Genomic DNA, 13,403 nt, shown 5'->3' on the forward strand with positions numbered 1-13,403 from the left:
GTTCTGTGCTGCGTTGCGATCTTGTTTCGCTGCCTGCGGCCCCGTTCATTGCTGGCTCGCGCCATTATCAGTTTATAGTTAAAAGCTTCCGCTGCGGTTTTCCGGTTTGGCTGGGCGCAGGTGGCCCGTTAATTAGCGGCGCTTTCAGTTCCTCTTTTCCCCGCTAGCTACCGCCAGTGGATTCCGCGTGGTCTGGCTGCGAGCTTCCCTGAAGCCCCGTGCTTCCCTGAAGCCCCGTGCTGACCGAACCTGACATATTTAGGTACCTTGGGTGAAAACATTGTTCTTACCCAATTTGTACACCCAGTCAGATGAATTCAGAGCAACCTCTACTTGGTAGTTTCCTCCCAGTATTACCATTTTACCTTCTTCTCTGTCTCTGCACCCCCCCCATTTTTTTTCCAAACAGCTCCACCCATTTCTTCAAGGCATCTCTTTTAACAACTCAGCTGGAGAGAAAGTCTTCTTTAATGACAAAAGGGAAGTAACAGGAGGATTTGATCTTATCAACCCGATCACTTTTCCTAACCGCTCCTTTCAGAGAGTGAAAGTTGGAAGGTTAGATCCTAATGCTGCAAAAGGAAAAGAATTGGTCCTTGATAAAAATAGGGTTGTCTGGCACCCAGGTTTCAATCAGGTACAGTCAAGAAAATGTCAAGAAGTCCTGTTTTGGGATTCATCATCTCAGAGCTGACTTTTTTTTTTTTTTGGTATGCTCATGCCAACATTTATTTGTCTAAAAATGGGCACATTCCATAACAATGTATTAATGTTTTCAAAATAATATTATCTATATTTACAGTTGAACATAGGTGTTACTTATATTTTCCTTTAAAAACAATAATAATTTTTCCCAAAACATTCCTACTTGCCATGTCACTTTTTATGGCATAAATAAAGACATTTTAATGCTTAACCTTGTTCTCCTGTCCTTAAAAACAATGAACTTGGGATCTTCTTCTGAGCTCTCTTTCATGTTCTGGGCAGGTTCTTCCCATTTCTCTGTGTAATGAGTACTGCTACCCGGGATTGTGGAAGAGAAGGATGGAAGGGAAACCATTCTGCTGCTATGGCTGTGTGCCCTGTCCAGAGAAAAAGATTTCAGATAAGATGGGTCAGTCCTGAAGTCCTCCCTCTGATCATGAAATGGGCTTAAAAGAAATGTTTCCCTCAGAACTAAGGCATCGCTATGGTGGGCAGGTAACTGGAGTAGTGGTAACGGCATATTTCCTCAGAGGAAGTCCAGGGAAGCATGTGAATCTCACTGACAAATGATCTCAAAAAAATATAGAGATCTTGTCAACTTGCAAAATTCTGGCATTCTCACAGGGAATTCCTTGTGAACTTGGCATTTCTGCCCAATATTTCAGAAGAAGCCTTCTGGAAGCCTTGTTTATATATAAGAGATAATTTTGTAATTCTACTTATATTTGCTGCAAAAGAAATAGGAAGCTTCTTTTCTTATCTATCCATTTTGTCTTTCTTTCTTTCTTTCTTTCTTTCTTTCTTTCTTTCTTTCTTTCTTTCTTTTTCTTTCTTCTTTTTACCCTCTATTAGTTTGTGTTAGTTTTTATGTTTTTGTAAATCTTTTTATACCATTGATTTAAAAAAAAAAGACTTTTTGGAATTCAAAATTTGACAGGACTCTGAAAGTGCAGAACTGAAAAAAAAATAGGAATTGGCAGATGGAAATGTGAGAATTAAGAGCAGCAGCAGAAGACGATACTGTTGACTCTGAGGGGACAAACCAGGATCTTCCATGAAAATACTTTGAATTTTTTAATTCTGGAAGAGTAAGTTAATATAAAGCATTGAACCCCTCTCAGATATAACTATTCAAAGAAGATTTCTTCCTCCTCTTCATTCTCTAGTATATTCCTCATTTCAAACAAAAATGTATCATTTTCAGCAAACCCATTGAGTATCTTGCAAGAGAAGGATGGAAGGCAAAGAAGTCTGCTGATATGATTGTGTTCCATGTCCAGAGGAAAAAATATGGGGAAAGATTTAAGTCAGAATGACTTAAATGACTTGACTTTGTTGGTCAATGACTGAGTTTTCTTTTGACTTTTGATCTAGAGATGGAAGATTGTTTCCAATGTCCTGAAGATCAGTATCCAAGCAAGGAGCAAGATCATTGTGTCACCAAAAGAACAACTTTCCTGTCTTATGAGGAACCCTTAGGGATCTCCTTGGCATCAGCTGCTGTTGCTTTTGGCTTGATAACAGCCTGGATACTTGGAACTTTCATTAAGTCCAAAGATACTCCCCTAGTTAAAGCCAACAACCGGGACCTCACTTACACTCTCCTTGGGTCTCTTTTGCTCTGCTTCCTCTCTTCCTTTTTATTCCTCAGCCAACCTGGGAAAGTCACCTGCCTTCTGCGGCAACCAGCTTTTGGAGTCATCTTCTCAGTGGCTGTTTCTTGTGTCTTGGCCAAAACCATCACTGTGGTTGTGGCTTTCATGGCTACTAAGCCAGGTTCTACAATGAGGAAATGGGTGGGGAAAAGATTGGCCCTTTCCATTGTCCTTTCTGCTTCTTTTCTTCAAGTAGCTCTTTGCGTCCTGTGGTTGGCAACCTCTCCTCCCTTCCCTGACTTAGACATGCACTCCCTTTTGGAAAACATGATTTTGCAATGCAACGAAGGCTCTGTCCTCATGTTCTATTGTGTCCTGGGCTACCTGGGTTTCTTGGCTGTTGCCAGCTTCCTTGTGGCATACCTCGCCCATAATTTGCCTGACAGTTTTAATGAAGCCAAATTCATCACCTTCAGCATGTTAGCATTTTGTAGTGTGTGGCTGTCCTTTGTGCCGACCTACCTGAGCACTGTAGGGAAAGCCATGGTGGCTGTGGAGATCTTCTCCATCTTATCATCCAGTGCTGCCTTACTGGGATGTATCTTCTTCCCGAAATGCTTCATCATTGTGTTGAGGCCAGAACTGAACAACAGGGAGCAATTAATCAAAAGAAATTAAATCATGTCAATATCTCTATTTCAGTGATATTCTTAGTGTCAAAGAAGAATGTGAGTATCCCAGTAATACACGTAGGATTATTTCAGTTAAATCAGACTTTAAATGTGTGCATTTAAATTTGATTCTTAATGGACAGGATTGTCCATTCTTTGGTTTCCAAGAAGCAAAAGTGATTTTAATAAAATTTATTTATATACGTGTTCTGAAAAGAAACTGGTGTATACATTTAGTTGAAATCAATCCACATTTATTTTCCCCACCCATTATTTGGAATCCAACCTCCATCATTATATTAAGTGGCCAAAGCTATAAAAGTGGGCACAGAGTTAATTGAGTCATGTCAATATATTCCTTCTACTTTTCCTTCTTCCAATGATTCCATTATGTGTATATAAGTTAGGTATTAGCAGAGAAACGGTAACTGTAGTATCAGTCCAGCCTGCAGAACTTGAATAATAGAAAGTTAAAAAAGGGTATTCCAAGTGTGTGTCTATGCACCTCATGTATTTTCTAGGTGTTATGTTGCGGACAATGATATATTAATTTTCAAATTTATTTATCAAAGTTATATGGCCACCCACATATCAATATATCAAATATATGGCCACACATCTCATGAAAGAGTGACTCTGGGTAGGGTACAATAAAACTATAAAACACTAATATATTAAAAAAAAAAAATCCAGAAATGTTAAAAAATCATGATCTAAAGCTAAAGGGGGCAGCAGATGTTAACAACAAAGGAGCCACCTCAGATCCTCTCTGGTCATCTACTTCCCCCGGGCCTCATGGCTTAACCAGGTTTTGAGGGTCTTCGGGAAAATCCACAGGGATAGAGCCAGGCTCACTTTGTGGACAGGATTTTCAATAAGTCAGGTTCCATGCCACAAAAGCCTGCCTCCAGGTTCCCACTAAGCGTAGCTCCCAGCAGATGAAACCTATAACATACCTTCCAGATCTGATAAGATGGGCAAGTGAAATTGGGGAAAGGCAGTCCCTCAAATCACCTAGTCCCATGCAGGTCAACACCAACACCTTGAATTGGACCCAGAAGCAACCTGGCAACCCATGCAGCTCACAAAGTCAAGTTCTAATGCATACCATTCTAGAGCTACAGTAACTGCCTATGCCACTGTATTTTACACCAGCCGAAGCTTCCGGATACTCTTCAAGAGCAGCTCCGCATACAGCAGATTACAGTGGTCCAATATGGAAGTGACTAGGGCATGAGTAGCCAGGAGTAGACCTTCCTAACCTAGGAATGGGTTCCACTGGTGCACACCATGAAGCTGTGCCAAGGGCTTCCTTGCCATGACAGCCACCTGCTCTTTGAGAAGGAGTTGCAATTCCAGGAGGACCTCAAGTTTTGCACTGGTTCTTTTTGGGGCAGTTCAACCCCATCCAGCACCAAAGTTAGTTCTAGAACCAGTGGCCCCCAACACCCAAAGCCACTCAATCTTCCCAGGGTCCAGCTACAGCTGAGGTCACATAAGCGGATACGATTCAAACCCTCAGCTGCCCCCATTCCAAGTGACGACCAAGAGTCCAGATGGATGATGCATCCAATCATCAGAAACAGCCCCCAGCTCCCTCTGAAGGCCATCTGGCTCCAACAGTCACCAGGGGTGGCCCCATCTAATTGGTCCTGCCTCTTTGCAGTGGACAGTGATGCCAGAGAATCCCATGATGATCAGGGCATGATCTGACCATGACAAGGGAGACACCAAGTGCTCCCCAATTTCAGATCACATTGCCACTGCTCCAACAGACTCCCTTATTCCAGATGCAGATAGCCATCTTGCAGCCTTGGTTCAGGTGCCATGTGCCCACTTAGAGAGGCTCAGAGCACCCCTAGCAGGGGCATGCAGAAGAATTTGTTCAGGATCTGTCAGACAAAGCCTCTCAAATTCACTTGCAGTTTGACACTTGGTTTCTGGCAGGACTGGAGGACATGCCCGGGGAGGAGTCTTGCCTGCTTATCTGGGAACAGTTTGAACCAGTTTGGCCTGATGAGATGGACAGGGTCCTTAGGCTGAGTTCAGCCACCGGCTCTTTAGATTCGTGAGCCACCTAAGGTTTCCATGGGGAATATGGCACTTTAGTCATCTTCGATACATGTGGAGATGGCACCTCAATTGGTGCCTGGCAGCAATTGCTCTGGGTTAAGGAAAAAGCATGAAAACATTCCAGATGCCCCATAGCATGTTTGGAAATACAACAACTAGTCTTATAAACCAAAAGGGTTTATTCTATCAATAAAGCCTAGAATAATAAAATACACTACTAGTAATCCTTGTGGTGTCTCTTTCCTGACCTTGCCTTCCCTGAATCAGGCAAGGCATCCTTCTGTCTCTCTGTTTCAATGTCTGTTCTCTCTCTCTTATCTTTCTATCTATCTATCTTTCTATCTATCTATCTATCTATCTATCTATCTATCTATCTATTCATCCATTCATCCATTCATCCATTCATCCATTCATCCATTCATCCATTCATCCATCCATCCATCCATCTACCTCTCAACTATCCACTGACATACTCTTTTAACCTCTTGTTCCTAATTATTTCCACAAAGCATGGGAGACTGATAGTGCTCTTTTTGGAAAGGTATAAATGGAATAAAGATTCAGATGGATTTGAAATAAGACTTTGAATTGAATTAAAAGAACCCTTCCTATGGGAAATGGCTGTTGTTTTCCATTCTGGTTTAAAAAGGAGAATGCATAATTTTTTCTCCCTGGAATTGTGCAAGTCACTATAATCTGTAGACTTAATCAAACCTCTGAAGGCTTTACAGGAAGATGTAAAAAATGGAAAGCAAGTCTGAAATAAGTTAAAATCTAAACCCAGTTCCGTGGAGATCTGGGATAGTATGAAGAGGCAAACAGTGCTATTCAGCTTCATTTCTTCTGCTGTCTTTTCCTGCTGTTATTAATCCGAAAATGCTTCAGATTTCAGTTTCTTAGTCAGTATTGAAACAGGCATTTGTTTCCCAGGTGAAGTTCAAGTTTAGATAGATGCTGTTCTCTCAAGAGGTGCATTTGGAATAGTCCATGTTTGAAAACTAGTAGACCGTCTGAACTTTTGCACGTTGTGCTACAGATATGTTCTTCCTTCTGATGTTTCCAGTGATCAAAGTGAATACGCTGAATTGCTTGGAGGCGAATCCGTTTCCTGTTGAGCATGAATGGTACCAGCCAGGTGATCTCTTAATTGGAGGCATGGTTTCACAGATTTTACATGTTTTCAATGAGCACTGGTTTGATGAATATCCATCACACAGGGTATTTGAGATTAACAAGTAAGCAAATCTCCATGCTCACCTAATGGGACTTTGCCCCTTCTTGGCTGTTGCAGATCACATCTCTTCTTTCTGTGAGTAAAAAAATGCTCAGAGAAGAGGAGGACCCTATCCACCCTATTTCCTCAGTTTCTGCATTGCTTCTAAGGCTATGCCAAGGGAGAACACTGTTCTTCCACTAGAAATGATCATTCAACTTTTAAAAGATGTCATGAAAGTGTGAGGAACAATTTGAAACTCTATGCTAGAATTGTTCATAGCTAGATTATGAAGACATTGTTGAAGATTTCACTTCAGATGCACAGATCACAAAGGCGGTAGGCTATTGAAAGTGCATCTGGAATTCCTGTGTGTTTAAATTGATCTCTTCTATCCTGTGATATTTTATCAATTTTTGTGAGATCTTAGGTTCTTCCTTTCTGTCTTTGTTCCACAAGGATATACTCTCAGGAAGACTCTATTCTTGATGTATTTTTGAGTAGGATGTATCTTGCTAGGTGCTACGTTCTTCTTCCTACCTCATAGATTTTTCTTAAAAAATGCTTCTCTTCTGCTATAGTTACAACCCTGCCTCAATTGTCTGTGCACAATTTGAGCCCCACTCATTGTGAACACAAACAATAACTGAAAAAAAGAAGAAAAGAATTTCCTCTCTGTCTTGACTACATAAAATAAAATATGAAACTGGTTTAGTATTCCTAAAGATTAGCTGGATCATGAAAAACCCACAGATAGGCATATATATATATTAAAAATGAAAATGTTCACCCATAATGTTCCTTTACTCCATAAAATAAGAATAGTACAATGAAAATCTACTTAACCTATACATTGTTATAGAAGACTGACAAATATGTGTAGGAAACAGAAGAAAACTGCAATTTTAAATCAGCCTCCATTGAGGAACCTAAAAAAGCAAGAATATCTATCCTCTTCATTCCTAAATGAACAGCTCACCACTGAGCAAAGCTGAAAGAAAAAATTCATTCAAGGAAAAATTAAGTTCCACTCAGTAGAAAGAGGGCAATATCTCGTCCATTCATCTTTGCCTTAAAACCTAACGATTGCTAAAATTGTATGATTTTATGAGTAGATCCTCAGATATAATGGGAAGAGTAATAGAATGGCTACTTCCCAAAACATACTTGCAATTTTGAGTTATTTTATGCGATGCAATTCTGAAATATCAGCACAACAAAAGAATTTGACCACTTCCAGTTGCATTCACAGGCAAAAAGCATCATTTTTTATGACCCCAATCCATTCATTGTAGACTTGCTTTCTCAAAGGCTTTCTTTCTTTCTTTGCAGTCTGATCACAAAATTTTACCAGCATGTCCTTTCCTTGGAATTTGCTCTAAAGGAGATCAATGAGAATCCACAACTCTTGTCCAATGTCACACTTGGTCTCCATGTATCAGACAGCTACCACGACCCAAGAATGACCTATAGAACCACCCTGGATCTCCTTTTCAAATCAAATAGATTTCTCCCCAACTATGAATGTGGCGTCCCTAAAAAGCTCATGGCCATCCTTGGAGGACTTGGTTCTGATACATCTTCCCATATTGCAGCCATTATGGATTTCTACAAGATTCCTCAGGTTGGTCTGTGGACGGGGGGAATTAACCAAGTCTTCTGTTTATCCTTAAAGCCCAAAAAATGTACAAGGGGTTTTTTATTTTATCTCCCATACTGTTGCCAAAAAGAGAGCCAGTTTGGTGTAGTGGTTAAGGCATCAGGCTAGAACCTGGGAGATTGGGAGTTCTAGTCCCACCTTAGGCACGAAGCCAGGGGGATGATCCTGGGATAGTGGCTCTCTCCCAGCACTAGGAAGAAGAAGGCAATGGCAAACCACTTCTGCAATCTTGCCAAGAAAACTTCAGGGACTTGTCCAGGCAGTCTCCAGGAATCAACCCTGACTCTAAAGCACACACATGAACACACACACACACACACACACACACAATCACCAAAGCAAGGGGCTAACAAGAAGGTAAACGCTAAGACGTTGGGACTAATCTAAAATCACTCAGCTAATAAAGGTGATAATGGATTTAAATCCTACTTTCCCTGTTTCTACTCAAACATTTTCCCTCATAGATTCTCAGAAGGAATGAGTACCCCAATAATTGCATGATCTTCTGATAAACAAAGGGACTGGTAGTAGAGGAGCAATTTTCTTTACTTCAACTGTACCCTAAAGACCTACAGAGAAAAGGACACTTAGCATAACTTATCAGTTGAACAAATTTTGACTTTCTTTCAGCTTACATATGGTTCATATCCTGCAGAAGAGTTTTACACCACTCAGTTGTCATCACTTTACTTTATGGCCCCAAACGAGGCTCCTCTATACACTGGGATTATCCGATTGCTACAACATTTTGGATGGAAGTGGGTTGGGCTTCTTGCTTCTGAGAATGAAAGCGGAGAACAATTTTTGAAGAAACTAGAACTTTTGCTTTCAAAGAATGGAATCTGTTCAGCCTTCCTACAACAGGTGCCAGGAATAACTTCTATTGATGACTTAGATAAATTTACCGGTATATTGTATACTCTTTATAGACATTACACAGACAGCAAGACAAACACATTTATCATCTATGGAGAATCTGTGTTGCTTGTATGGCTCACAGGTGTCATCTTTGGGCTGGATCCCACACTGAAAGAAAATATATCATTTAGAAAGGTTTGGATCATGACTAGTCAATTTGATTTTATACTAACTGGACTTCAAAAGACTTGGAATCTCCAGTTGTTCAATGGTGCCATTTCCTTTCAAATTCCATCAAATGAGGTTCTGGGATTCAAGGAGTTTCTTCAGTCCATAAAACCGCATTTGAGGCCCAGAGATGGATTCATAAAGGAAGTTTGGGAGCAAGCATTTGACTGTTTCTTTCCTCATTCAGAATTACCATCAGCAGACATTGGAAAATGCACTGGGGAGGAGAACCTCGGCAGTCTTCCTGGACCTCTCTTTGAAATGGAAATGACTGGTCATAGTTACAGTATCTATAATGGTGTCTATGCTGTGACTCATTCTTTGCAAGCCTTACTATCAAAGGGACCACATCAGGACAAAAGGATGGTGGGGAAAATGGCCCGACTCAGAAATCTCCAGGCTTGGCAGGTAATGCCTCTACCGTTTTCTTTCAATGAAGAATTTGGTACAACTTGATACGAATCGCAAAATAGGCTAAGGTTTAAGCACTGGATAGGTATGCTTCAAGTAGCTATAGTGAAACATTTTTCTTACCCAATTTGTACACCCAGCCAGATAAATTCAGAGCAACCTTTACTTGGTGGTTTCCTCCTAGGATTACCATTTCACCTTCTTCTCTGTCTCCACACTCCCCCCCCCCTTTTTTTTTTCCAAACAGCTCCACCCATTTCTTCAAGGCATCTCTTTTAACAACTCAGCTGGAGAGAAAGTCTTCTTTAATGACAAAAGGGAAGTAACAGGAGGATTTGATCTTATCAACCTGATCACTTTTCCTAACCGTTCCTTTCAGAGAGTTAAAGTTGGGAGGTTAGATCCTAATGCTGCAAAAGGAGAAGAATTGGTCCTTGATGAAAATAGAGTTGTCTGGCACCCAGGTTTTAACCAGGTACAGTCAAGAAAATGTCAAGAAGTCCTGCTTTGGGATGGATCATCTCAGAGCAGACTTTTTCGGGGGCATTCTATAACAATGTATTAATGTTTTCAAAATAATGTATCCTATATTTATGCTTGAACATAGGTGTTGCTTATATTTTCCTTTGAAAACAATAATTCATTTAATTTTTCCCCAAACATTTCTACCTCCATGTCACTTTTTGTGGCATAAATAGTTAAAGATGTTTTAATGTTTAACCTCCTTCTCATGTCCTTAAAAACAACAAACTTGGGATCTTCTTCTGAGCTCTCTTTCATGTTTTGGACAGGTTCTTCCCATTTCTCTGTGTAATGAGTACTGTTACCCAGGATCGTGGAAGAGAAGGATGGAAGGGAAACAATTCTGCTGCTATGACTGTGTTCCCTGTCCAGAGGAAAAGATTTCAGATAAGATGGGTCAGTCCTGAATTCCTCCCTCTGATCATGAAATGGGCTTAAAAGAAATGTTTCCCTCAGAACTAAGGCATTGCTATAGTGGGCAGGTAACTCAAGTTCTGCTAAGGGCATGTCTTCTCAGATGAAATCCATGGAATCATGTGAATCTCATCGACAAATGAACTCAGAAATCATGTCAACTTGCAAAACTCTGGCATTCTCACAGGGAATTCCTTATGAAGTTGGCATTTGTGCCCAACATTTCAGAAGAAGCCTTCTGGAAGCCTTGCTTATCATTCAGAGATGGACATTTTTGTGTTACATTTTAATGAAGTTTATCTTTGGTGTAAACTGCTCAGAGTCAGTTCAATGAGATGGGCAGTGATAAATAAATAAAATAAATAAAAATAAATACTCAATGGGTTTGCCACAAATGACAAATCTTCATCTGAGATGATGAAAACACTAGAAAATGAAAAAGAGGAGGATATCTTCTTTGAATTTATATCTAAGAGGGCTTCTCCTATGGTCAATGCTTCCTCTTCCTGAAATAGAAAATGTGAAGTGTTTTGATGAAAGATACTTGTTTCTTTCATCAAGGATAGAAAGAAAGAAAGAAAGAAAGAAAGAAAGAAAGAAAGAAAAGAAAGAAAGAAAGAAAGAAAGAAAGAAAGAAAGAAAGAAAGAGGGAGGGAGGGAGGGAGGGAGGGAGAAAGAGTGGAAACTGAGGGAACAGAAAGAAGAAGCTTCCTTTTTCTTTTGCAGCAAATATAAGTACAATTACACAATTTTCTCTTACTCCATGATTACAAAAAAGGCTGACTTTTTTCTATTATCCATTTTTTTTCTAATCATCAAACCACAAATCATAAGTGCTCTTTTTTCCATTTCACTCAAAAAGTCTATAAGGGGTTTCCAGGCAGCCATAGATGTAGATATCATTTTTTCTTTGATCAAAGCAGTCAATTTAGCCATCTCTGCAAATTACATCATCTTCACCAGTCATTCCTCCATTGTGCGTAGTATCAAACCTTTCCACTCTTAAGTACATAACAGTCTCGCGGCAGTTGTCATATACAAAAACAAACTTCCATGACTATTTTCTAGTTGCCTTGTCCATTAGTCCCAAAAGAAAAGTCTCTGGACTCAATTGTCCTTTAATATTTAATATCTTTTGAATTAATACATGTATTTGAGTTCAGAATGTCCCTTCATATTGTTCACATTTCCAGCAAAGATTCAAAGTACCATTTATACATTCCAGACAATTTCTCTGCTGACAAAGAGCAACGATACAACTTTTTATAAAAGTTCTCTTTAAGCATAATGCAAATTTCAATCCTTTCAGCCACATATTTTTCCATTGTTCCATTTGTATCTTATAACAAACGTTTTAGCCCATTGTATCATACCTTCTTTCACTTCTTCATCTTCCACCTCATATTTTACCAAAACTTTATAAATTTTACCAGTAACATATTCATGATTAGCACACAATTCTGTTTCAAATTCAGTCTCACCTTGTTCAAAAGCAAAAAATCTTTTATCTACTTTAAATCTTTCTAACATTGGTGCGTAAGAAAAACATTGACAAGGATATCCTTCTATTGTTAAATCTTCCCTAGATTATAGTTTACAATCCCCTTGAGAAAATTCCAGTACATCACGGTAAGTTTGCCATTGCTGTTTCGTTATCATTTCTGCTCACTAAAATGCTTCTTGCACTGAAAGATGCAGAAAGTCTGCATTTCAAAGTCTCACTGCCTTTAAATCTCAAATCCACTTGCCCCCTTTCATCCCACATGATGATATTGAGTAAATATTATATTTCAGTATAATATGGCAATATGGGGATAGATTGGAGGCAGAATCAGCACCAGTTATAATGCAGCTTGACTGTTATGGTCAGTGACTGAGTTTTCTTTTGTCTTTTGATCTAGAGATGGAAGATTGTTTCCAATGTCCTGAAGATCAGTATCCAAGCAAGGAGCAAGATCATTGCATCACCAAGAGAACAACTTTCCTGTCTTATGAAGAACCCTTAGGGATCTCCTTGGCATCAGCTGCTGTTGCTTTTGGCTTAATAACAGCCTGCATACTTGGAACTTTTATTAAGGCCAAGGATACTCCCCTAGTTAAAGCCAACAACCGGGACCTCACTTACACTCTCCTTGGGTCTCTTTTGCTCTGCTTCCTCTCTTCCTTTTTATTCCTCAGCCAACCTGGGAAAGTCACCTGCCTTCTGCGGCAACCAGCTTTTGGCGTCATCTTCTCAGTGGCTGTTTCTTGTGTCTTGGCCAAAACCATCACTGTGGTTGTGGCTTTCATGGCTACTAGGCCAGGTTCTACAATGAGGAAATGGGTGGGGAAAAAATGGGCCCTTTTCATTGTCCCTTCTGCTTCTTTTCTTCAAGTAGCTCTTTGCACCCTGTGGTTGGCAACCTCTCCTCCCTTCCCTGACTTAGACATGCACTCCCTTTTGGAAAACGTGATTTTGCAATGCAACGAAGGCTCCGTCCTCATGTTCTATTGTGTCCTGGGCTACCTGGGTTTCTTGGCTGTTGCCAGCTTCCTTGTGGCATACCTTGCCCGTAATTTACCTGACAGCTTTAATGAAGCCAAATTCATCACCTTCAGCATGTTGGCCTTCTGCAGTGTGTGGCTATCCTTTGTGCCGACCTACCTGAGCACTGTAGGAAAAGCCATGGTGGCTGTGGAGATCTTCTCCATCTTATCATCCAGCGCTGCCTTACTGGGATGTATCTTCTTCCCGAAATGCTTCATCATTGTGCTGAGGCCAGAACTGAACAACAGGGAGCAATTAATCAAAAGAAATTAAATCATGTCAATATCTCGTTCGATTCCAATGATATTGTCAGTGTCAAAGAAGAATGTGAGTATCCAAGTAATACACGTAGGATTATTTCAGTTAAATCAGACTTTAAATGTGTGTACTTAAATTTGATTCTTAATGACAGGATTGTCCATTCTTCAGTTTCCAAGAAGCAAAAGTGATTTTAATAAAATTTATTTACATACGTGTTCTGAAAAGAAACTGGTGTATACATTTAGTTGAAATCAATCCACATTTA

At 39.9% G+C, this 13,403-nt stretch overlaps 2 protein-coding genes across 2 annotated transcripts; both read left to right on the forward strand.

The window, feature by feature from the left end:
• Positions 1-2,081: 2,081 nt before the first annotated feature.
• On the forward strand, positions 2,082-2,978 carry LOC148215817 (vomeronasal type-2 receptor 26-like). Its single transcript, XM_088141980.1, has one exon. It carries the CDS (start codon positions 2,082-2,084, stop codon positions 2,976-2,978), a length of 897 nt encoding a protein of 298 aa, XP_087998106.1.
• A 3,221-nt stretch (positions 2,979-6,199) lies between these two features.
• LOC148215818 (vomeronasal type-2 receptor 26-like) lies at positions 6,200-13,150 on the forward strand. Its single transcript, XM_088141981.1, has 5 exons — positions 6,200-6,279; positions 7,590-7,881; positions 9,662-9,889; positions 10,206-10,332; positions 12,252-13,150. The coding sequence occupies exons 1-5, from the start codon at positions 6,200-6,202 to the stop codon at positions 13,148-13,150; spliced, it is 1,626 nt and encodes a 541-aa protein (XP_087998107.1).
• The last annotated feature ends 253 nt before the right edge of the window (positions 13,151-13,403 follow it).

The sequence above is a fragment of the Python bivittatus genome, unplaced genomic scaffold, assembly GCF_059951505.1.
Source record: "Python bivittatus isolate LINGU-HERP-01145 unplaced genomic scaffold, Pbiv_v1 ctg000370_np1212, whole genome shotgun sequence".
NCBI lineage: Eukaryota > Metazoa > Chordata > Lepidosauria > Squamata > Pythonidae > Python > Python bivittatus.